The sequence below is a fragment of the Sinohyriopsis cumingii genome, chromosome 6, assembly GCF_028554795.1.
Source record: "Sinohyriopsis cumingii isolate HCF-2022 chromosome 6, ASM2855479v2, whole genome shotgun sequence".
Taxonomy (NCBI): domain Eukaryota; kingdom Metazoa; phylum Mollusca; class Bivalvia; order Unionida; family Unionidae; genus Sinohyriopsis; species Sinohyriopsis cumingii.
The window spans coordinates 83594145-83619218 of NC_142966.1; the positions used below are offsets into that span (position 1 = coordinate 83594145).

Genomic DNA, 25074 nt, shown 5'->3' on the forward strand with positions numbered 1-25074 from the left:
TATGGGAACCTGACGATGCAGGCGAGTTTAACGAAACCGAACCTGATTCAAGCAAAACACCACACAATGCAGGATTTGTAGAACGAAGAGACAAAATATTAAATGGACAGAGTCTAGAACTGATGGATCGTTTGCATTTGGACATGTGGTTGCAACAGAAATATTTGCTGAACGGTGTAAATGTCCGCTTGAGACTGAATTGTAGCAGTACCGCTTTCCATTTGTTGGCTGATGGTGCTGGCGTCAATGCCAAAAGCAAAATCGAGGAGGCCAAACTCTACGTACGACGCGTGGAAGTGTTACCTAAAGTGGGAAATGACGTCAGTCAGACGTTGAGCAGAACGACCGCCAAGTTTCCCATACGACGCGTGGAAGTGAAAACCTTCACCATTCCCGCTAGCCATCATTCCATGATCGAAGATCATCTGTTTCAAGGTCAGTTACCCAAGCGTTTAATCCTTGGTATGGTCGAGAATTCAGCCTTCAACGGAGCCTTCATTGAAAATCTTTTCCACTTTCAACACTTCGACGTCAAGAAAATCGAAGTCAGTCGCGATGGCAAGACCTTGTGTACCAGACCTTTCGAACCTGACTTTACCAAGAAGAATTACTTGAGATCGTACTTGTCCTTGTACGAAGCCACCGGGCAGTTAGGAACCAACACCAGTCACGGCATTACGTACGAAGATTACGCAGGAGGCTATGCTTTGTGGGCTTTCGATTTCACTCCTGACCAGGGCAGCGACGAGGGACATTTCCATCCTATAAAATCTGGCCAGATTCGTGTGGAACTTCAGTTTGCAAATCCTCTGCCAGAGACAGTGAACGTCATCCTGTATGCAGAATTTGATAATACCATAGAAATCAACAGTTTGAGAGAAGTCATTCTAGATTATTAGAAGCTATGGAAGACTGTTATCCCTCTTTACCTAGTGGAGAAACTTTAGACATGAAATGTGAGGAGACCGTGGAGGAAGAATCTCAAGACAAAGACAACGAAGTTATGATGAAGTCCCGATGGCCAGAACAAGAAGCGCATTTAGTCTCCTGTTTTGCCAAACACTTGGTCGAAAAAATGACGGAATTGATCAAGAAAGATTGCTATGGATGTCAAAACAATCATCCCAGTCAAATTCAACACGATAAATGCCTGATGTTGAGTCAAGAAGAAAACTTGGACGAGTATCTGGACGAAGCTTGGAGTCTCATCTCGAACGAAATCGTGTTGCGTCAGTGGTATAAAGACTTGCGTGAACATTCTTGTCCACCATTAACCACTCAAGAGATCCATCGTATCGAAGCTCTCCTGAATCAGAGTGTGGAGACGAAACGAAGAAACGGTTATTTGTCAGACATTTTCAAGCAAAAAGTCAGGATCGAATTGATGACTTATTATTACCTGTGAAGAAGAAGAAGAAAAAAACCACACAAAAAATGGATACATGGGAACTTTATTACCTTTTGAACCACAGTTCGTACACGGCTTCTTGGAATCCTGTCGTCTATGCTAAAGACGAACTCCCTCATCGCAAACCTCAAGACCATCTAGCTTATGTGATCAACACGGACGACAGTCATCTCCCAGGAACTCACTGGGTAGCCGTTTATTTTCCTCAAGAAGGATGTGTGGAATATTTCTATTCGTACGGATTGCCCCCTTTGGAAGACGATATCATTGACTTTATGAGAAGAAATGCTCAGACCACCCGATTCAATAATGTGAAATTACAAGGCACAGATTCCTTGGTGTGTGGACAATATTGTGTGTATTTTCTGCATCATCGCAGCCTGGGTTATTCCTTAAAACATTTAGTGACTCATTTTGACCCTCGTTCTTCTTCCAGAAATGATGTGAAAGTAGATCAATGGTTTTGTGACCATTATTCTTATCTTTTGTCTCAAGCTAGGAAACGTAATGTCCATCAATGGCCTAATGACTTCCAACAGTGGAAATCACAATTTCATTCACAACGTTGTCATCCCTGTTTAAAGTAGAGTGTTAATTGAAAAAAAATGTTTGAGATTTGAAAAAAATGTTTGATGTTATATTGTTGGATTATTGTTAAAAATGTTATAGTTGTTTGTTAGTGTTAAGTGATTTTGAATTAAAAAAATGTTGTGTTTTGAAAAAAATGCCTTTGTCTTTTGTTTGGCTATAGGAATCTTGATTCATGCTCTTTGACTTCTTTCTATCACTCTCATGACACTCATTGAACGTTGCGGCTCGAAAACCGTGGAGGGATGTTTTCCTTCACGTCCGCGCTTTGACTTTAAGAACCGGGGTAGTTTCCAGTCAAACCATCCATTGTCGACTCATCTTCCTACGAAGATGTGCTCCAAACTAGCTAAGCTAAACGAAGCCTACGTGAATTTGCATAGGGTCAGACACAGTCTGATACCGAAAGCTGAAAAGATAGAGAAAGTGAGAATGTTAAAAGTCACTGAGGACCTGATAGAAGAGCTCTTCAGAGAAGAAGTGAACAGGGAGAAGGAAGAATGGACAGAGAAGTACAGACTTCAGAGACAGCAGCAACAGCAACAACAACAACAGCAGCAGCAGCAGCAGCAGCAGAAGCAACCTGAACCTGACAGAGGCTTTGTCGATTGTCGTATCGACACCAAAGAGTTCTTCTTCTCTTTCCGAAGAAGCAGACCTATCGTCAGAAAGTCTATCCTCAGAGGACGTCGCATTCTTAGAAACTAAAAGATCGCCCTAGCTTCAACTTCGCACACAAAAAAACAGCCCTTTTCAGGGCTACCCCAATCTCTAGAAAAGAAATAACAATCGATTTGCCAATGTGTGTATGTAGAGTAGTGTGAATATAAACACTGACTCTTTTTTATAGTGTGAGTGTATGTGTTTGTGTATATGATTGTGTGTTTGTAAGTGCTCACGTAAGTTCGTATGGATAGTAGATTATGATCATGGTTTTTTTTGCTGTTTGACGTGTGGGGAGAGTAGATTTGGGGTTTGTTTATTGCTGCTCAGCGCATGTGGATAGTATATTATTTTTAATGAAAATTTTTAAAATAGTAATGGATAGTAAAAAAGTGAGTGAGTGTTTCTTTTAGGTCCGCGCGTTTGTTTGGTCATGATCTAGGTAAGATCAATTTTGTTTTAGGGGATGTTTTCCTTCACGTCCGCGCTTTTAGTATAAATTGAAACTCGCTCGGCAGTCTAGCTACCCTTGTTGATTGATCAACACTTGAGAATGAGCAGAAGGCTAGCAAAACTGTTGGAACTTCATGTGCACCTGGAATATACCAGGCACATACTAAATGAACTGGCCGCGGAAGCCATTGTAGAAGAGGGAAGGATGAAAGAGGAGGAGAGAAGAAACAAAGAAGAGGAGAGAAGAAAAAAGAAGAGGAGGAAAAGGAGAGAGGAATGGCTGTACCACAACCACAAGAAGAAAATTTCAGAATCCCAGAGACAGAAAATTGGGATTCTGAAGCCACTTATCCCGCCTCTGCTCTCCCCCAAAAAAGAGTGAAAAGAGACCGGGGAAGAAGATGTGTGTGTGGTGCCAGGCCTGGAAGGTACCATCATTAACCAGGTGCCATGGAGTTCAGAAAAACAGCCCTTTTCAGGGCTACCCAAACCTTTAGAAAAGAAATAGTAATCGATTTGCCAATGTGTGTAGGTAGAGTAGTGTGAATATAAACACTGACTCTTTTTTCCTTGTGTGTGTGTGTGTGTGTGTGTGTGTGTGTGTGTGTGTGTGTGTGTGTGTGTGTGTGTAAGCGCTCACGTACGTTTGTGTGGATAGTAGATTTGGGATTTGTTTATTGCTGCTTCACGTATGTGAATAGTAGATCATATGAAATGAGAAAAGTAGGGGGATGTTTTCCTTCACGTCCTCGCGTTTTAAGTGATAATCGAGGTAATATCAATTTTATGTTTTAGGGGGACGTTTTCCATCACGTCCGCGCTTTCACTATAAGAACCCACAGTATTCGTCGTTCAAACTATTCTACAAAGAATAAAAAAGAAGATGGCTTCAAACCAACTTGATAAAATGAAAACATTGCAAGACGTCCTGGACAATTTGGGTATGATGGAGCAAATGTTAGTGAGGTTAAACGAGGATCACTATTCTTATAGTCCCCATCGAGTGAAGATGGAGATCAACAATTTAAGAAAAGTAAAGGAAATGATCAGTGCTCTGATGACAGAAATAAAGGAGGATGAAGAGGAAAGGATAAGGATGAGAGTATGGAACGAAAAAATTGAAAAGGAAGAAGAAAATTAGAAGAGGAAGAAATAAGAGGAGGAGAAGAAGAAAGAAGAGAAAAAGAAGGAAGAAAAGAAAGAAAAGAAGAGAAAGAGTGTAGGACAGAAAATAAGAAGCTGGTGGAGAAATAGAAGAAATTAAGAGAAGAAGAAACCCAAAGGCCCTTTTCAGGGTCACCCACATTTCTTGAAAAGAGATAGACTTTCAATTGCCTACCCCATTTTTTTATTTTTTTTTGTTTAAAAAAAATAGAGACCCCTCTCTGTTTCAATTTTCGTATGTTCCCTTTCCATAGACCCATCAAGTCGGGACCCTATTAAAATAGGGTCCCGACCCTGTTCCATTTTCAATTCCCCTTGAGGCTAGTGTGACCCAAGACTTTTTCCCCATGTTCAATTCCCTTGAGGCTAGAGTGACCCAAGACTTTTTCCCATGTTAAATTCCCCTTGAGGCTAGATTGTCCCATGATTTTTTCCCTTGTTAAATTTCCATTGGGGCTAGATTGTCCCAGGGGGTCCTGTAATGCTAATTCCCATTGAGGCTAGGGTATCCCTATTCACTACTTACATTCTGTACACGAAATTCCAAAATTTTACATGTAGGAAAATATACAACTATATAGCGTAACTATAATTACAAAAGATAGTTCACACCAAACTAAACTATAGGGAATAGCCCTCGTTTGATAACTGGACAGAATTTGATTAAAACTTCATCCTAGGATTGTCCGGTTAGCTTCGGCCCACGTTTGGAGTCTCCTGTCGGGCCATCTCCCTGCCTTCCATTCTCGGATGTGCAAAGACAGGTGTGTGAGACGATTCCCACGTGCCTAGTAACCAAATGCTCCGAAGCGCGTGTAAGCATGGGAACCGGGCTCTTGTCACGTGCAGTTTTACTCCCACTGGACATGGTATGCTGTAACACCTGTGTAACTGTAGATGGGTGCGTGTGGACCGATTCCAAAATGAAATAGTATACTTAGTATGTATAAACGCGTACGGTAGCGTGGCTCTAATTCCCTCTAGTGCGAATAATTAAATAGCTCACGGTGTAAGCATTAAAAGGATGCATATGCCCGAATAGGCGCCATCGTCTTTAAGTCAAGATCAGTCAGTCAGTACCATTGATTGTCAACCAAGAAGTATGACTACAGTTCAGCCTTGTAAGGTGGAAAGTGACAGGAAGCAGTGGATGTTACGGTAAGGCTCATACAACAAGCAGTGGCTCAATGGTTTGCACTACTTTGTGTTCAAGGAAGTGGTTGCACTTAAGACAGCAAAAAATCTTGTCTAAGAAGTAATAGCTGAGCAAGCAGAAAATATTAAGGCCACTTGGAGAGAAAAGTAAAAAGGATCATTAGAAGATAAAACGCCAATACCAAAATAGATGAAGGTCGAGGACAAATTTAAAAATGTGTCCATCCAGACTGGATCCCTATTGAGGAGACGTAAGTACAAATTGTCTGAACAATATCATCATGGAAGAAATGGTAGAATAAATAGTGTAGAAGAGAACAAACAATCCTCTTCATGGTTACACACATTCTAGAAAAGAGGGTTACATCTCAATCATTGCCATTTGTGTTTATATATTTTGTGCGTATGTGCTTGTCTATGTTTTGAGTATGTGTCTTTGTCTAAGTTTACATCAATTAAAACTTTAGTGGTGTATTGAATTGTGGACTCAAACGTACGACGTAATGTTCTTTATCGTTTTGAGACCATACATCTTTAGGCAAAACTTCTTACTTTCCCGTGTTGAGGCTTTACATTCGAGGATCAAATACCTATATGAGGCCCATGTGGCCCATACTGCTACCCACCACAAATTACGTTATCCATAGATCATTCGCGAGCAAGTTACATTCGCGTTTTATCCGATGAAGACTACATCGCGCATTTAAATATCGCTTGTCAATGGTATAAACACTGCATTTGTAATAAATTAGTATCTGTGCTGCAGTCATAGGAAGGATTATGTGCAAACTATATTGTCGTCCATAAAATATTTTTTTTTATTAATGGCGTCATGGGTGTCCTCAAACTCAAAATCAAATCCAGAGCTAATTCTGAGCCATAAGGGGCAATTAAATTCAGTTGTGTGAATGCTTAACTCTGTCAGACGAAAATAAATGATAAAGAAAATACAGTATATACATAAAAGCGCAAAGGTACGCTTTGATCATTAGAATAATAATAAAATGATGTCATGGTGACACAAACGTTAGCAAGCTGATTAATTGTATTACTTCAGATTTGCGACAGTGAACTTATAATATTTTATTTTTTGTTTTAGGTTATAGTATATATCTGAATTAAATATTTCAGACAAAAGAGAATGAAAATGCACAGTACGATATCGAGAAAAAAATGGAATGCTTGGAACCGATGAAAATGTACAGCAAGATGTCAAGAAGAAATCTGAAATCATATTAATTTCCATTGAATGTTCCTTTTGGGACATAAACTTTTGGCGGTTGATTAACCCCGAAATGACAAAACAATTAATTCAATGGAAATAGTTATAAATGTCCAAGAGTCTATAACTGCATATAAAATAGATTATGTAATTGTATCGCATAGGTTTTTAAAAAAATATGAAGGTGATAAACCTTTCGGGGATTTTGTAAAATAAACTTATAAGATGCTAAACCGAAATAAATGTTTTAGATGTTTCCATTTATTCAGGGTATTAATTAATTTATCGAATATCAAGTCATGACTTTATTATATTCCTTCAGATTTGTTTTAAAACATTAACTGAACAAAAGTGACGATTCAGTAAAGGATATCGCACCCAGTTTGTAAACGTTCATTATGCTGTTTCTGCCCTCAAAGAATATCATTCAAAGCGTCCACCACAATTTTATGAAGTCTTTTCAATATTTTCAATTTGCATTGTAGAAATTAAATTTCATAATTTTCATAATTGGTGAAATAGTCATCTGGGTTCATTCCAATATTACACATTTATCTTGATATACTAAAACAAGAGATACATTGGCGCCTGTCCTGCTATTTCATGTGATAAAATATTATAATTCTGAGATATACAAAATACACAAGCGCATTGAACTGAATAAATGCATTGACAAATAAGAAAAAATAAGGTTATCATACCTGATATAAAGTACAGCTAAAATTACAGATATGATGAGGAGGACGCCTCCAACTATGGATACCACTAATTCAATGATAAGGACCATGTTGCTGTTGTCAGCTACAACAAAAGGATATATATATATATATATATATATATATATATATATATATATATATATATATATATATATATATATATATATATATATATATATATATATATATTCATAGAGAGAGAATAAGAATATATGTATAGCATGTACGCTGTATCAGTGATATACCACGAGATGTATACATTTTTCATGTAAAGGAAACGAGGCTTGCTGAGTTTCCTTTAAATGAAAACTTGATACAGCGAGTTCTATATCATTGAGACAGCGTACATTATATATATATATATATATATATATATATATATATATATATATATATATATATATATATATATATATATATATATATGTGTGTGTGTGTGTGTGTGTGTGTGTGCTTGATTTATGTCACTTACAAATACACATAATTGCCCTTTGAACGGAGTTAAGCTTTACTACAGGCAGCTATGTATTAAACGAGTGAATGAACTCCTCACATCCCCGAGGGTGTCCGCTACAAAATGTAGTTCTAAGTCTTTTGTGCCTATTCACAATCACTTTTGCATAAGTTGACTGTTTCCTTTTTTTTTTAGTTTCTAGTTTTCTTCATATTGATTAAATCAATATAATTCACACTTATAATTTAAACATGATAGATGTTTTTAATGATGAAAGTGGAGTGCCAAAAACACATGGTTAGCTACGACATTCACATGAACGATTTGGCATTTACGTACCTGAGCATGGAAAGTAATGTGGAATAGAAACTAAGCAAAATGACGAACCAGCAAATATTTTAATATATTTTCAGTTGATCTAAGTCATTATTCTGCTTTAGTAACAGTAACACCCATATCTCTCTCTCTCTCTCTCTTCTCTCTCTCTCTCTCTCTCTCTCTCTCTCTCTCTCTCTCTCATCCTTTGGTCGGTTTGACTTAACTTTTACCATCGTTCATAAGACCAGAGACATCGTGGGACGTAACAGACGAAAATCGTCTACTCCTGTCATTTCACTGTTATATATTTTAGCCCGTTTCTTGCTACCATGGTCCAGAGAGAGAGAGAGAGACAGAGAGAGAGACAGAGAGGGAGACAAAGACAGAGACAGAGACCTTTGGACATTTTCCTATTAGATTAATAATAATCGATTTTTAGAACACTATAATATGTTTCAGAAACAAAAACACCAACAAAATATTAAATACATCACAGTATGTGTACTACGTAACCGAGAAATTTACCGTATAATGTCAATATGGTTGGCATCTTTATATCATTGATAAACAGGGTAGATAAATCCCAAGGATAGTGTACACATATCGTTACAACGAGCCATATTCTTCTAGGTTACTTCGTGTAATTTCTATTCAAGGTTTTAATCCAGCCCAAATTCCTTATATCTGTCACTGTACATTTATACGTAATTTGTCCGTTATGCATGAAAGGGGATTGAGGGACAGTAAGCAGAAAGGATTGCGATGAAAATCTATACCTGTGACGTTCTGACGTATTGGGGTGGGGTTCTTCCAATATAATTTAATTAAATTATGATGAAAGTTCCACCCTGGCTCGTTAGGTTAGAAAGTTAAATTAGTGACGAGATAGATGTACAGCTCTGAGCCCCCAGTCAGTAATGCCGACGGTTAAATTATAGAGAACACGAAGATGAAATTCAATCAATAACAATTTAATAAATGTGATAATTTAAAAAAGATAACTTCCAATCACTCGTCTTTCCCTCGACCAAGTGACAGACTAATTCATCCCGTGATTTACAGTGTGAGTTCGATTTTCCCCCTGTCCTTGTATCTACTCATCTATTTCTTTCCGCTGATTCTTCCTTCTTTCCGTTCCTCTAACTCCTCCTTTGTCTCTGTTTCCCTCTCTACTATCTCCTCCTCCAACTTCGCTCCCAGACTTCAACTTCTCCTTTCCCTCTCTATTATCTCCTCCTCCAATTTCGCCCCCAGACTTCAACTTCACCTTCTTCTCCTTTCTTCTCCTTTCCTCCGTCTCTCTATCCGAGACTACGGGACCAACTTTAACTGGTCTGTCCCTCAAAGCTTCCTTTTGAAGCTTTCTGTACTTAGAATTTCCCGCTCTAAGATTTTCCCGCCAATAACGAATGGCTATTCGGAGTTACGCTAACCTCTTCTCTGCGTAATTTCTCTCAGCGAACTAACTCTTGCCGGGAGACGCGGGGATATCATTCTACCCAAATCAAGGTCTCCCCCATCTCGATTCTGATTGGGTGGCGCTGTGCCCCTGTCCAATCGTCTTAGCGGCCAGTTCAACCTGTCTGTCTGTTTGCAGGGGAAAGAAGTTAGGACACTCCCACTTCTTCAGGCAATTTCTTTTGATCTTGGAAACATTTCGACACCTAGGTGATAATTGGCTGTCTGTGACTTCGCAACTCCGATGTCCGGTTCTTCCCGTCTAGCTACAACAATCTTACGTAAGGGATTAGTGCTAGCCTTCGGCAATGTTTAACATCAAACAATGGCCCGTCAGAATTACCTTGATTATACATGTTTCAAACTGGGCTACTCTGGGTCGGGGTAAACATGACAATAACATATTAAATTCATTTACAAAACGAGGATTATTAACACTTTTTATCGTTATTTTCATACGTCACTAATGATTAATGTGTGGAAATTCATCATTGATCTAGAATCCACTGTACACGGTCGCGAAAATGTTTATATATGCGTATTATTGTGCAATTGGCGGATCACAGTTTGATATAACAGTAGTATTGGTATATCAAATTGCCTTATACCAACACTTTTAAAGCCATATTATTTTTTAATATATATATGCAAACACAAACATATTACAAACACGTGTGGATAACTGCAGATGTAGGCAAAATATTAAAAAATACACTTCAAGGAGAAATAGATGGGTAAAAGTAGGAGATAGAAGAAAAGAACGTTATAAAATAGAAATTACCGAGTATAATACTAGGTTCTGACACAGACGCGTTAGTCTGATTTCCCTCTGCTTTTTGCGTGCCTGTGGTTTCAGCAACTTTTGATGAAGTTGGAGTCGTTTGGTTTTGGGTGAGAGAGGTGTAGACTGTAACACTACGGACTGTCTGCGTGGATGCGCTATTTACCTTTACCGAATTGGAATATCCTGCACAATAAAGAAATTCCGTGTTAACATTCTTAGAAAATAAGTATGTATACTTTGGTCTTTCTCTAAATGTCACACACTGTAATAATAATAATAATAATAATAATAATAACATGTTCAGAAGAAAATGTAAGGAAAGAAGAGCACAAGAAAGTATGAAGCAAACTGCATCATAAGAAACAGAGAAAAAGATTCTGTAACAGTGATTTTTATAATATGCATAACGCTAGTTCCTGACATAGATACATGAATAACTATTCCATCTGTTTTTGTTTTACCCGTCTTATCAGTAACATTGGAAGGAGAATATGAAGCTCTGTCATCTTGAGTTATTGGTAATTTCATCCATGACGTATATAGTGTGGATGGGGTCGTTTGTACCATAGATCTGTAAGTCGTCCCGTTGTGAATGGTCAGATTGGCACGGCTATTCACTTTTATCGAAGTGGAGTCTCCTGCAAAATTAATCAAATGACAAATACTATGGAAAGAAAATTACTGTCTTTCGATCTTAATTTTTTTCTTCTTGATTTTTCACAACCTGTAATAATAACATAAAGAAGTAGATGAAGTAAATAGAAAATATGAAATTGATGCAAAATGTATCGAAGAAAACGAGATAGAGGAAAGGGTCTTTACAAATAAAATTTATACCATGTTGAATGCTTATCTCTGACATAGTGGTGTTAGTCACTTGTTCCACCTCTATTATTGTACCCGTGGTTTCGGCAGCTTTCGTTGCAGAAAAATGCTCTCTGTTATCTTGTGTTGTTGTCATTTTCGTGGATGGTGTATGATCTGTTGATGAAGTCGTTTGGCGTGGAGTAGAATAGGTATAGTACGTCACGTCTTGGATTGTCTCCATGGAGGAGCAGTTTACTGTTATGGAATTGGAATTTCCTGCGAATAAATCAAAGTCACAATCACTGTAAATAAAGGTCTTCCGTCTTTCAAATGTTTTCTACCTGGAATACTATGTATGTACGTTTGTGCGTGCGTATGTATGTATGTATGTATGTATGTATGTATGTATGTATGTATGTATGTGAGTAAGTGTGTATGTGTGCGTGCGTGCGTGCATGCATGCATGAAAGTATGTATATATGATGCGCTGAGATACTTTCAAGTTGGGTCGAATACAGTTACCATGTATGTGCGTGCGTGCGTGTGTATTTCACCTACGAGAAGCGATCGTCATCTCACTGTACAATAATAATGGCGCTAGAGCTGGCTGCATCAGCTATAGAGGAATGTCTCTGCTCTCCATTGCAGGGACCATTCCTGCCCGCACCATCCTGAACAGACGTATCGCAATCATCGCAGAGGAACTGTTACCTGAATCACAGTGTGGATTCCGTCCAGGCCCCATCACGCTCGACATGATCTTCACTGTCAGCCAAATACAGAAGTAATGCATAGAACAGCACATGGATATATTCACAGTGTTCATTGACCTCACCAAGGTTTTAGACTCTGTAAATAGAGAATCCCTGTGGATTGTCATTGGATAACTATGTTGTCACAGAAAGTGCACCACTCTTGTCCATTTGGTCCATGACGACATGACTGGAGAAGTCTTGGCCAGGTGGGGAGTACTCATAGCACTTTGGCGTCTCGACCGGTGTGAAGCAGGGCCGTGTGCTTGCACATGTACTATTCAACCTCTTTCACTCAAGTCCTACTCTAAGCAGTGAAGGACCTATACATTGTAGTCTACATCAAGAATCGCCTTGATGGATCCCTGTTTGACTTGCGTTGACTTTCTGCAAGAACAAATACAACGGAACGAGTACTTCTCGAAGCTATGTTTGAAGATGAATGTGCACATATAGCACACAAAGAAAACGACCAACAGTCCGTTGTGAATATGTTTTCCAGGCATCCAGGCTCTTTGGTCTGACAATAAACCTGCATGAAAAGAGGTACTCCTTTAGCAGCCATCTTACACAAACCCACCACAAACCACCATCACGATCGAGTGGAGATAGCTGAAGAACGGGGAGAGCTTTACATACCTGGGAAACACAATGCCTTCAGGTTGGTCTCTGAACAATGAAATCACAGCCATGATCTGGAAAGTAAGCCAGGACCTAGGAATAATTTCGCATAAGAATCCTATTTTAAAACCAAGATCAAGGTCTGTAAAGCTTTCGTCCTCACTTCCCTGCTCTACGGCTGTGAAACTGGACCATTTATCGCAGGCACATGTAGCAGTTAGGCAGTTCCACGTGACCTCACTAAGGTCAGTCTTGCACATCCGATGGCAAGACAGGGTGTCCAACTTAAAAATCCTCAACAGTGAATGTCTTCAAAGCGTTCAGGCACTGCTGCTGAACGCCAGCTCAGATGGTCTGGCCACGTGATTTAGATGGAGAAGACCAGAATACCGAAACAGATCTTGTATAAAGAGCTCAAGCAGGGAAAGCGGAAGCAAAGGCGCCACAGGAAAAGGTACAAAGACATCCTTAAGTGTAATCTGGACTGGTCTACCTGGCGCACGCTCATCGCAGAGGCTGTGGAATTAGTCGAGGAAGACCGCCCCAAACCCCTTACAGCCACGAGAGACAAGCACTTCTATAAACTTCCAATGCCCAACCTGTAACATCATGTGTGCTTCCAGTTTTGGCCTCAGGAACCACATGCGTATTCACTGGGGGCTGCACAACTAACGTCATCATCGGACAGGACAGACAACCGAAGAATGTATGCATGTATGTATGTATGTATGTGTGCCTGGTGCATGCATGCATGCATGAATTCATGTTTATAGGTAGGTATATGTTCCTTTTTGGACACATAAAATGTGACTTTCTAAGATGTGTAAATATTGTTGTTGTTGTTGTTACTGTTGTTTGTTTTTTCTTATTTTGCGTTTGTTTGGTTAGCTCAGAAAAGCAATTTCGTTGTAATCATTGAATTGGTGGTGGCCGTTGGAGAGATTTTCATTTTATAAACTATATCTTTTGATCTTTTCTGTGTTTTGCATCTTGCACGGACATATACAAAAAACGGTGACAGGCCATATATGCTTGTAAATAATAATAATAATAATAATAATAATAATAATAATCGGTATAGCATATTGTAAAATGTATTTCATCCAGTTCATTAAAGTGGAGGCAGTACTGTCATTTTTTTTCTCAGTTATGCTAATATTTGGTATGACTTGTTTTGCAAAGCATACCTCTATAGAAATCGTATTTAGACTTGTTTTGCAAAGCATACCTCTATAGAAATCGTATTTAGACTTGTTTGCAAAGCATACCTCTATAGAAATCGTATTTAGACTTGTTTTGCAAAGCATACCTCTATAGAAATCATATTTAGACTTGTTTGCAAAGCATACCTCTAATCGTTATCCAGATCATGCTTGGAATATCCTCCACACCAAACTCAAACAAATGCTCTAGGGATAGTTTCTTTACATCACTGGATTCAAACACAAAGGTTCCCTTGTACTGAAATGACCCAGCACCGCAGTTTCCAAAAGACAGACCAAAAATATTTAACATTGCCGTAGAGCATGACGAATTTGATGGTTTTGCAAACCTTAGGTCCGTCAAATCAACACTAAAACTCCCATTTTCAGGATTAATTGATAGACTGCATTCACATTTGGTAGGACCCGATGAAACTGCGCCTGGTTTCTTTCCATCTAAAACAAGTTCAACCTGACCAGCTGTCATGACGTTATTTTCACACATTTTCAATACCGTGGAATCTAAACAAAAAAAATATATAGTTAGCGACACAATATTAGACTTGTGGTGATAGATAGGCTTGGAGAGATCGGTAAGTCTTAACTGTACACTTTAACTTAATGCATTAGAGTACACACACTGTGTTATAATGGTCTTCTAATATGGTTTCATCAAGCTTCCATTTAGTTTTCTTACAGTTATTTTGCTCTTTCTATTAAATAGAAGATGTTTCTGTACAACTTGTTCAATTATTATCATCACGTATGTTTTCTTTTTCTTCTCTATTTTGTTATGTCTATAGGTCCGTCTGCAATCTTCTACCTGTTTTTCTCATTTCTTAATATGTATTTCCTTTTCAAAACAAACTTATATATGCATTAACATAACTAGGAACGTGTGTTTAGTCCTTGATTTTTAAAGAAGAAGCTTCTAATCTTCTTGGAAACAAACAACGAGAGGAGCAAACTTGTCCATATACCTAACAATACAAATGGCCGACTGTTGCGTGAATGATATCAAAATTGCTAATAAAACTCCGCTCCTTTTTCCTTTCTTCTTGTATACAGGGGAAGAAACTAAACCCAATGTAATGCATCGTTATCAAAATTTAGGACAGACATAATGGCTGCAAATTTGCAACATTAGAGGGTCAATACATGTTTGAATGTGACATACTTCGTGTCTGTTCACAGGCTCTTTTGATTTCTACTTCGATATACTTAATGTTGGTACAAATAGCTAGCTATATGTACATTAACAGTGTTGTTAAGTGGGACAGCTTGTCGGAAATTTGAAAATCAGACGAGTAATGCTGTTTTAAACTTTTAAAAATGTTTGGAAGGTATTGTATTTTTAAGAATTTGTGTCGAAGTCAGACCGTATAATATAGAAATGATTAAACTTTAGACTTGACTGTAAGACAAATTACAATGGTGGTGTATGCACCAAGAAATGTTTATCATCCAAACTAAGAACTTGTCTACCGATGTTCTGATGAATCGCTCATCTTAACATCATTTCCTGTTTTCATGCTTTTTTTCGGCGGGGGGGATAGGGTGCGTGGGCACACCAGTGTATGTTTATTATGATACAAAAGATCTTTCATATGTACCACTCATCCTATGCCTATGGAAAGCGTTCCCGTCTTACAGTGTCCAACAATAAGTAAAAATCTACAATAGTGTTCATTATTTGATTTTTACTTTTACACACCATGCATTTCTTTACTCAAAACCTTTACTGAAATTTAAAGTACATCTTAACAATGAGCTGACTAATCTCTAAATCAATGATTTTTACAAACAGTGAATGGTAATGATGCATAGTAAGATAATTCTGAAATAAATAAAATATTCCCTTTGGAAGCATGACAACTTCGAACAGAAAAATTTCATGCCCATTTTAAGTAGAAAAAAGAAAGAAAAAAAGAAAGTTGACGTTACCTTCGATGCAAGTGTAATTCACTATATTATTTACATGTCCTTGGAATCCAGGTGGCAGAAAGACTTCGTCCGCCCAATTTACGCTGCAGTTTGTTTCGTATGAGCAATGTGTGTACAAAGCTAAAGCCTGTGAAGCGGTGAAATAATGCTGATCAGTTCCATTACAACATTCACTTATATCACACAGTGCGTTGCTAACGCATACACTTGTATCATTTTTGCAGTATGACAAATCGTCGAACTTTATTCTACCTGACAAACAATAAAAAGTCTGGTTCTCTTCGCTGTTATCAATAGTTTGCTTCCAACAGAAATTGAATCGGTCTTGATATAACTGGTCATTAGTAAAAGCTGAAAAGAAAAATAATTGTTGAATGACGATCTGACTTTCGATAAGCTCTCTCTCTCTCTCTCTCTCTCTCTCTCTCTCTCTCTCTCATGATTTCGTCGGTTTGACTTAACTTTTACCATCATTCATAAGTCCAGAGACATCATTGGCAGACACATAACAAAATCTTCTACGCTCGTCATTTCATAGAGTTTAGCCCGGAATCTTGCTACGATGGTCGAGAAAGAGAGAGAGACAGAGAGAAATAGAGAGAGACATTTTCATATTTGATTAATAATAATCGATTTTTAGAACATTATAATATGTTAACAACAACAATTAAACATTAAATACATAACAATATGTACACCACGTAACCGAGAAATTTATCGTATAATGTCAACATGATTTCCAACTTTGTATCGTTGATAAACACTGTAGATAAATCCAAAAGGAAGTGCACACTTAGCGTTACGACGAACCATATTCTTGTAGATTACCTGGTTTAATATCTAATTCAAGGTTTTCATCTAGCCCAAATTCCTTTTCTCTCTCCCTCCACATTTCTGCGTAGTTTGTCCGTTATGCATGAGAGGGAGTGAAGAACAGAAAGCAGAGAGGATTGCGACGAAAATCTGTATCATTTTTAATTTATTTAGAAAACGGGAATTATTAACACTTTTTATCGCTGTTTTCAAGCGTCACTAATGATTAATGTGTGGAAATTCATCATTCATCTGGAATCCACTGCACACGGTCGCGAGGCTGTTTAATTATGCGTATTATTGTGCTATGGGCAGATCACAATTTGATATACCAAAAGAACTGGTATACCAAATTGCTTTATACCAACATTTTAAAAGCCATGTTTTTTCAATGTATGTGGTACATATATATATATATATATATATATATATATATATATATATATATATATATATATATATATATATATATATATATATATATACAAAAACAAACATATTACAAACCTGTGTGGATGACTGTAGATATAGGTAAAATATATTTAAAAAATACACTTCACGGAGAAGAAGATGGAAAAAAGTAGGAGATGGAAGAAAAGAACCTTCAAAACTAGAAATTACCGGGTTTAATACTAGGTTCTGACACAGACGCGTTAGTCTGATTTCCCTCTGTTTTATGCGCGCGTGTGGTTTCAGCAACTTTTGATGAAGTTGGAGTCGTTTGGCTTTGGGTGAGAGAGGTGTGGAATGTAACACTACGGACAGTCTGCATGGCTGAACTATTCACTTTTACCGAATTGGAATATCCTGCAACATAAAGTAATTCCATGTCAACATTCTTAGAAATTTCGTCTGTATACTTTGGTCTTTCTCTTATTGTCACACACTGTAATAATAATAATAATAATAATAATAATAATAATAATAATAACATGTTCAGAAGAAAATGTAAGGAAAGAAGAGCACAAGAAAGTATGAAGCAAACTGCATCATAAGAAACAGAGAAAAAGATTCTGTAACAGTGATTTTTATAATATGCATAACGCTAGTTCCTGACATAGATACATGAATAACTATTCCATCTGTTTTTGTTTTACCCGTCTTATCAGTAACATTGGAAGGAGAATATGAAGCTCTGTCATCTTGAGTTATTGGTAATTTTATCCATGACGTATATAGTGAGGATGGGGTCGTTTGTACCATAGAGCTGTAAGACGTCCCGTTGTGGATGGTCAGATTGGCACGGCTGTTCACTGTTATCGAAGTGGAGTCTCCTGCAAAATTAATTAAATGGCAAATACTGTGGAAGGAAAATTATTGTCTTTCGATCTTAATTTTTTCTTTTCGCATTCTCAGAACCTGTAATAATAATATAAAGAAGTAGATGTAGAAAATAGAAAAGGTGAAACTGATGCGAAATGTATCTAGGAAAACGAGATAGAGGAAAAGGTCATTGCAAATAAAATTTACACCATGTTGAATGCTTATCTCTGATATAGTGGTGTTAGTCACCGGTCCCACCGTTATTGTTCTACCTGTGGTTTCGGTAGCTTTGGTTGTAGAAAAATGCTCTCTGTCATCTTCTGTTGTTGTCATTTTCGTGGATGTTGTATGATCTGTTAATGAAGTCGTTTGGCGTGGAGTAGAGTAGGTATAGTACGTCACGTCGTGGATTGTCTCCATGGAGGAGCAGTTTACTGTTATGGAATTGGAACTTCCTGTGAATAAATCAAAGTCACAATTACTGTGACAAAAACGTCTTCCGTCTTTCAATTTTTTTTCTACCTGTAACTCTATGTATGTATGTATGTATGTATGTATGTATGTATCGATGGTGGGAAAACAAGGCTGAGGAAATCCTACTATATTCTGATATGGAAAACTGATAAATGTTCCTTAGTGCCATTAAAGCTGTTTAATGCCCATCCAGATCAGGATCCATCCCTTACTCTCAGAATACAATACCACAACCATCAAGACATAGAAGAGATAAAAGCAAGATGGAAGGAATACTTTAGCCAGCTCCGCAATCGCCCAACCAATGTCGATAGAGCAAAATTGCAACCAATCCATCAGAGGCCAGTCAGCGAAGACCTGAACTTGACCCAATCTGAGGAAGTAGTTTGGAAGTCGACTGAACAGGTGAACTGTGGCAAAGCACTGGTAAAATTAAATCCCTAGTGAGGTATTCAAAACTCATGGCACAGAAGCATTTGACGCTTTCCATAACATCCTTTCCAGTATGTAACCTACACATCTACGAGAAGCCACCATCATCACACTGTACAATAATAAAAGCGCTAGAGCTGGCTGCAATAGCTATAGAGGACCTTCTCTGCTCTCCATTGCAGGGAAGATTCCTGACCGCACCATCCTGAACACACTTATTGCAATCATCTCAGAGGAACTGCTATCTGAATCATAGTGTGGATTCCGTCCAGGCCGCAGCACGGTCGGCATGGTCTTCGCTGTCAGGCAAATACAGGAGAAATGCATAGAACAGCACATGGATATCTTTACAGTGTTCATCGACCTCAACATGGCTTTAGACTCTGCAAAAAGAAAATCTCTGTGGATTGTCATTGGAAAACTTGGCTGCCCAAGAAAGTTCACCACCCTTATCCAGTTGTTCCATGACGACATGACAGGAGAAGTCTTGGCCAATGGGGAGTACTCATAGCAATTTGGGGTCTCGACCGGTGTAAAGCAGGGCTGCGTGTTTGCATCTGTACTATTCAACCTTTTTTCATCCAAGTTCTACTCTAAGCAGTGAGTGGCCTAGACATTGGCGTCTACATCATGTATTGCCTTGATGGATCCCTGTTTGACTTGCGTTGGCTTTCTGAAAGAACAAATACAACGGAAAGACTACTTCTCGAATCTATTTTTGAATTTGATGTGCATATATAGCGCACAAAGAAAACCACATAGAGTCCATTGTAAATAAGTTCTCCGAGGCATCCAGGCTCTTTGGTCTAACAATAAACCTGGATAAAACATAGGTACTCCTTCAGCGAACTCCTTACACAAACCCACCACAACCCACCATCAAGATCGAGTGGAGATAGTTAAGTAGGTGGAGAGCTTTACATACCTGGAAAGCACGATGTCTACTTGTGGGTCTTGAACAATGAAATCACAGCCATGATCCGGAAAGTAAGCCAGATCCTAGGAGATTTTCATATAAGAATCGTAGAGCAATACCAAGATCAAGGTCTGTAAAGCTTTCCTCCTCACTTCCCTGCTCTACGACTGTGAAACTGGACCCTTTACCGCAGGCACATGTATCAGTTCGGGTAGTTCCACGTGTAATCACTACGGTCAGTCTTGCACATCCTATGGCTAGACAGAGTGTCCAGCTTAGAAGTCCTCAACAGTGCCGGTATTCAAAGCTTTGAGGCACTGCTGCTGAAAGCCAGCTCACATGGTCTGGCCACGTCATTTGGATGGAGGAGACCAGAATACCGAAACAGATCTTCTGTAGAGAGCTCAATCAGGGAAAGCGGAAGCGAAGGTGCCCCAGGAAATGGTACAAAGATAACCTTAAGTGTAACCTGAACCGGTCTACCTGGCTCACACTTAATTGCAAAGGCTGTGGAATTAGTGTAGGAAGACCGCTCCACAACCGCTTACAGCCACGAGAGAACAACGACACCAACACGTCTACAGACTTGCCATGCCCAACCTGCAACATCATGTGTGCTTCCAGTTTTGGCCTCAGAAGCCACATGCGTAGTCACTTGGGGGCTGCACAACTAACGTCATCATTGGACACGACGGACAACCGAAGTATGTATGTATGGATGGATGGATGTACGCACGCACGCACGCAGGCACGTACGTATGTATGTGTGATGAATGAATGCATGCATTGCATTCATGTTTATAGGTAGGTATATGTGAATTTTTGGACACATAAATCGTGATTTTCTAAGATGTGTAATTGTTGTTGTTGTTGTTGTTGTTTGTCTTTTCCTTTTTTGCGTTTGTTTTATTGTCTCAGAAAAGTAATTACGTTGGTATTATTGAACTGGTGCGGGTAGTTGGAGAGATTTTCATCTTATAAACTATGTCTTTTGATTTTTTCTGTATTTTGTATCTGGCATGGACAGATACAAAATACGGTGAAAGGCCATATAAGCTTATAAATAATAATAATAATAATAATAGTCGGTGTAACATATTGTAGAATTATTTCATCCAGTTCATTGAAGTGGAGGCAGTACTGTCATTTTTTGCAATTATGATAATGTTTGGTATGACGATGATGCCAGTGTTTGCCTTGGTGATTTCAATTAAGGGATGTGTATATATTTTAATCGAAATAACGCAAGTCAGGATAGAAATCGTAGTTAGACTTGTTTTGCAAAGCATACCTCTATAGAAATCGTATTTAGACTTGTTTGCAAAGCATACCTCTTATCGTTATCCAGATCATGATTGGAATATCCTCCACACCAAACTCAAACAAATGCTCTAGGGACAGTTTCTTTAAATCACTGGATTCAAACACAAACGTTCCCTTGTACTGAAATGGCCCAGCACCGCAGTTTCCAAAAGACAGACCAAAAATATTTAACACTGCCGTAGAGCATGACGAATTTGATGGTTTTGCAAACCTTAGGTCCGTCAAATCAACACTAAAACTCCCATTTTCAGGATCAGTTGATAGACTGCATTCACATTTGGTAGGACCCGATGAAACTGCGCCTGGTTTCTTTCCATCTAAAACAAGCTCAACTTGATCAGCTGTCATGACGTTATTTTCACACATTTTCAATACCGTGGAATCTAAACAAAAAATATATAGTTAGCGACACAATTAGACTTGTGGTGTAAGAGAGGCTTGGAGAGATCGGTATGTCTTAACTGTACACTTTAACTTAATGCATTAGAGTACTCACACTGTGTTATAATGGTCTTCTAATATGGTTTCATCAAGCTTCCATTTAGTTTTCTTACAGTTATTTTGTTCTCTCTTTTAAATAGAAGATGTTTCTGTACAACTTGTTCAATTATTATCATCACGTATGTTGTCTTTTTCTTTTCTATTTTGTTTTGTCTAGAGGTCCGTCTGCAATGTTCTACATGTCTCTCTGATTTCTTAATATTTATTTTCTTTTCAAAACAAATTTATATATGCATAAACATAACTAGGAATGTGTGCTTAGTCCTTGATTTTTAAAGAAGAAGCTTCTAATCTTCTTTGAAACTTAAACAATTAGAGGAGCAAACTTGTCCATATACCTAACAATACAAATGGCCGACTGTTGTTTGAATGATATAAAAATTGTTAATAAAAGTCCGCTCCTTTTTCCTTTCTTTTTGTATACAGGGGAAGAAACTAAATACAATGTAAATACATCGTTATCAAAATTCAGGACAGACATAATGGCTCCAAATTTGCAACATTAGAGGGTCAATACATGGTTGAATGTGACATACTTCGTGTCTGTTCATAGGATCTTTTGATTTCTACTTCGATATACTTAATGTTGGTACAAATAGCTAGCTATATGTACATTAACAGTGTTTGTGAAGTGGGATAGCTTGTCGGAAATTTGAAAATCAGACGAGTAATGTTGTTTGAAGCTTTTAAAGACGTTTGGAAGGTATTGCATTTTTGAGAATTTGTGACGAAGTCAAACTGCATAATATGTAAATGATTAAATTTTAGACTTGACTGTAAGACAAATTACAATGGTGGTGTATGCACCAAGAAATTGTTTATCATCCAAACTAAGAACTTGTCTACCGATGTTCTGATGAGTCGCTCATCTCAACATCATTTCCTCAGTTTTAATGCTTTTTTTGGGGGGGGGGAGAGTACGTGGGCACACCAATGTGTGTTTATTATGATACAAAAGATCTTTCATATGTACCACTCATATAATGCCTATGGAAAGCGTTACCGTCTTAACAGTGTCCAACAATAAGACCAAATCTACAATAGTGTTCATTATTTGATTTTAATTTTCCATACCATATATTTCATGACTCTAAACCTTAGCTGAAATATAAAGTACATCTTAACCATGAGCTGATAAATCTCTAAATCAATGATTTTTACAAACAGTAAATGATAATGATGCATATTAAGATAATTGTGATAAATACAATATTCCCTTTGGAAGCATGAAAACTTCGTACAGAAAAAATTTCATGCCCGTTTTAGGTAGGAAAAAAGAAATTAAAAAAGAAAGTTGAAATTACCTTTGATGCAAGTGTAATTCACTATATTATTTACATGTCCTTGGAATCCAGGTGGCAGAAAGACTTCGTCCGCCCAATTTACGCTGCAGTTTGTTTCGTATGAGCAATTTGTGTACAAAGCTAAAGCCTGTGAAGCGGTGAAATAATGTTGATCAGTTCCATTACAACATTCACTTATATCACACAGTGCGTTGCTAACGCATATACTTGTATCATTTTTGCAGTATGACAAATCGTCGAACTTTATTCTACCTGACGAACAACAAAAAGTCTGGTTCTCTTCACGGTTATCGATAGTTTGCTTCCAACAGAAATTGAATTGGTCTTGAAATAACTGCTCATTAGTAAAAGCTGAAAAAAAAATTAAAAATTGTTGAATGACGACCTGGCCGCCGGTAAGCTCTCTCTTTCTCTCTCTCTCTCTCTCTCTCTCTCTCTCTCTCAGAAAGTACACGATACGTTCAATTTAGCATCAGGATATACAGAAAAGTGTAAACTATCTATCTTCGCTTTGGCAACTGAGCAATTTCTTTTTATAACATAAAATTTGACTACGATATCAACTGGGCATACACTGTACTTTTAATATTTATTTCGTCTTGGAAACTGTAAAAGAAACGAGTCCAATTTTATTAGGCGTTTTACGGCACGCGACAAGAGTAGTTTATTTAGTGCAAACACAATTGGAATAAAGCTGCCCTGTCCACGAGCACATCACGGTAGCTGACCAACGTTGATATGATGGTAGGATATGAACCGCACCCTTTCGGTCACGATTCTTACACACAAGATGCTGCACCTACATGGGTACTAAAAGACTGGAGGAGTACAAATAGCTGATTGGTAACTTGGATTGAATATGAAATATAAATGACTATAAGTTTGTTATTTTTTATGTGTTCATGGGACATGACAAACTTGTGTGTCCTGACTATTAACCCGCACATTTTTGCAAAGTTTACAGCTGGTTTGTACCTTTTTCAGGGAGAGTAACTCTTCCATAAACCATATTAACACAAGAAGTTGATAATTGTTATCATTACAATACAATACAAAATACATCAAATACCTTTAAGTGCGCGAAACGTTTTGAATAACGATCTGTTAGTTTACCAACTATTGCTTATACAGTAAGAAACATAATTTGAACATTGATGAATAGTATTTTTAATTTGTAATCATGATTATCAGTGTCTCCTACGGAAGTCTATTAGAGCCACGTTGAAATCAATTTTGATCTCGTAATTACGACTTAGTATCTCGTAATTAAGACATTATCTCTTAAGCACGAGTTAGCTCTATCTCGTAATTACGACTTACTATCTCATAATTACGAATTAGCTATTTTGTAATTACGGCTTACTATCTCATAATTATGACTTACTATATCGTAATTGCCAGATAGCTAACTCGTAAATACTAGATGGTAGGTGATAGTTACGAGAGAGCTAAACGTAAATACGAGATGTTCACTCGTAATTACGTGATAGTAATTTGTAAGTGCGAGATGCTAAATTGTTATTACGAGACAAAAATTGATTTCAACGTGGCACTAACATGCTTCTGTAATCTGCAAATCGAATATAACGATAACTGAGATTTGAATAGTTTCTTTGTGTCTTAACGACCCAGACAACTTACCTAACGACCCAGGATAAAACAAAAGAAAAACGGTCTTAAAGTGTAATATGCTCATTCCTTGATGTCAAAAATCCAATCAGAAATCTTGATGACAAACCATATCCTCTCTAATTACAAATACTAAAAACAAAAAAGTACAGGTATATTATCCTCGAACTCAGTCATCGTGGTACAATTTCACGACTCGACGAATTTCTGCTGTAAAACCTGATATCCTATATGACAAGAAACCGATTTTCTTTCCCACGGGTGTAACTTCCTTCTTGCTGAAAAGCTCTCTTTTGAATACCTTTCTTATCGTTGGTAACGCATAATAATGAGGTCTATGTTGTTAGAGCCCGGGGATTTAATATTGACAATTTGTCACAGTCAGTAATGTAAACCTCGGATTGTAATTTTTGATCTTGAAATGAATGAATGGTGAAGAGTTATTACACTTACACAAGGACCTAGAATCTTTAGGATACCTATTGAATATTAAATGTCACGTAGAATCGAACGCACCACTGAGATGTGTACACAGCTTAGAATAAAGCGAAACTAGTTTCTGCTCTCGTGCAAATATCCTTTTAAAAAATAACTACCCATTAATCCATGTACAATACAGCAATAAGACAGAGAAAAAAAAACAAATACGTTCTGCTTGCAATTAATTGATATTTCTTAATTAGTATTAATATGCTGTCCTCAAGACA

At 37.7% G+C, this 25074-nt stretch overlaps 1 protein-coding gene across 7 annotated transcripts in view; it reads right to left on the reverse strand.

Moving 5' to 3' along the window:
• Positions 1-24642, reverse strand: part of LOC149797342 (uncharacterized) — a 43877-nt gene extending 19235 nt beyond the window's left edge. For 2 of the 7 annotated variants that reach the window (XM_089962071.1, XM_089962078.1), the window contains exons 1-12: positions 24380-24642; positions 22739-23089; positions 20942-21316; positions 18061-18243; positions 17623-17799; positions 17147-17332; positions 15713-16063; positions 13916-14290; positions 11224-11469; positions 10848-11024; positions 10384-10569; positions 7355-7454 (exon numbers count right to left, since the gene is read on the reverse strand). In XM_089962071.1, coding sequence (XP_089818197.1) covers positions 7355-7454; positions 10384-10569; positions 10848-11024; positions 11224-11469; positions 13916-14290; positions 15713-16063; positions 17147-17332; positions 17623-17799; positions 18061-18243; positions 20942-21316; positions 22739-23089; positions 24380-24434 — 2762 coding nt within the window. In that variant the 5' untranslated portion in view covers positions 24435-24642. The remainder of the gene's footprint in view (positions 1-7354; positions 7455-10383; positions 10570-10847; positions 11025-11223; positions 11470-13915; positions 14291-15712; positions 16064-17146; positions 17333-17622; positions 17800-18060; positions 18244-20941; positions 21317-22738; positions 23090-24379) is intronic. The other 5 variants (XM_089962072.1, XM_089962076.1, XM_089962075.1 and 2 more) reach the window with 5 other exon arrangements.
• Positions 24643-25074: the final 432 nt, after the last annotated feature.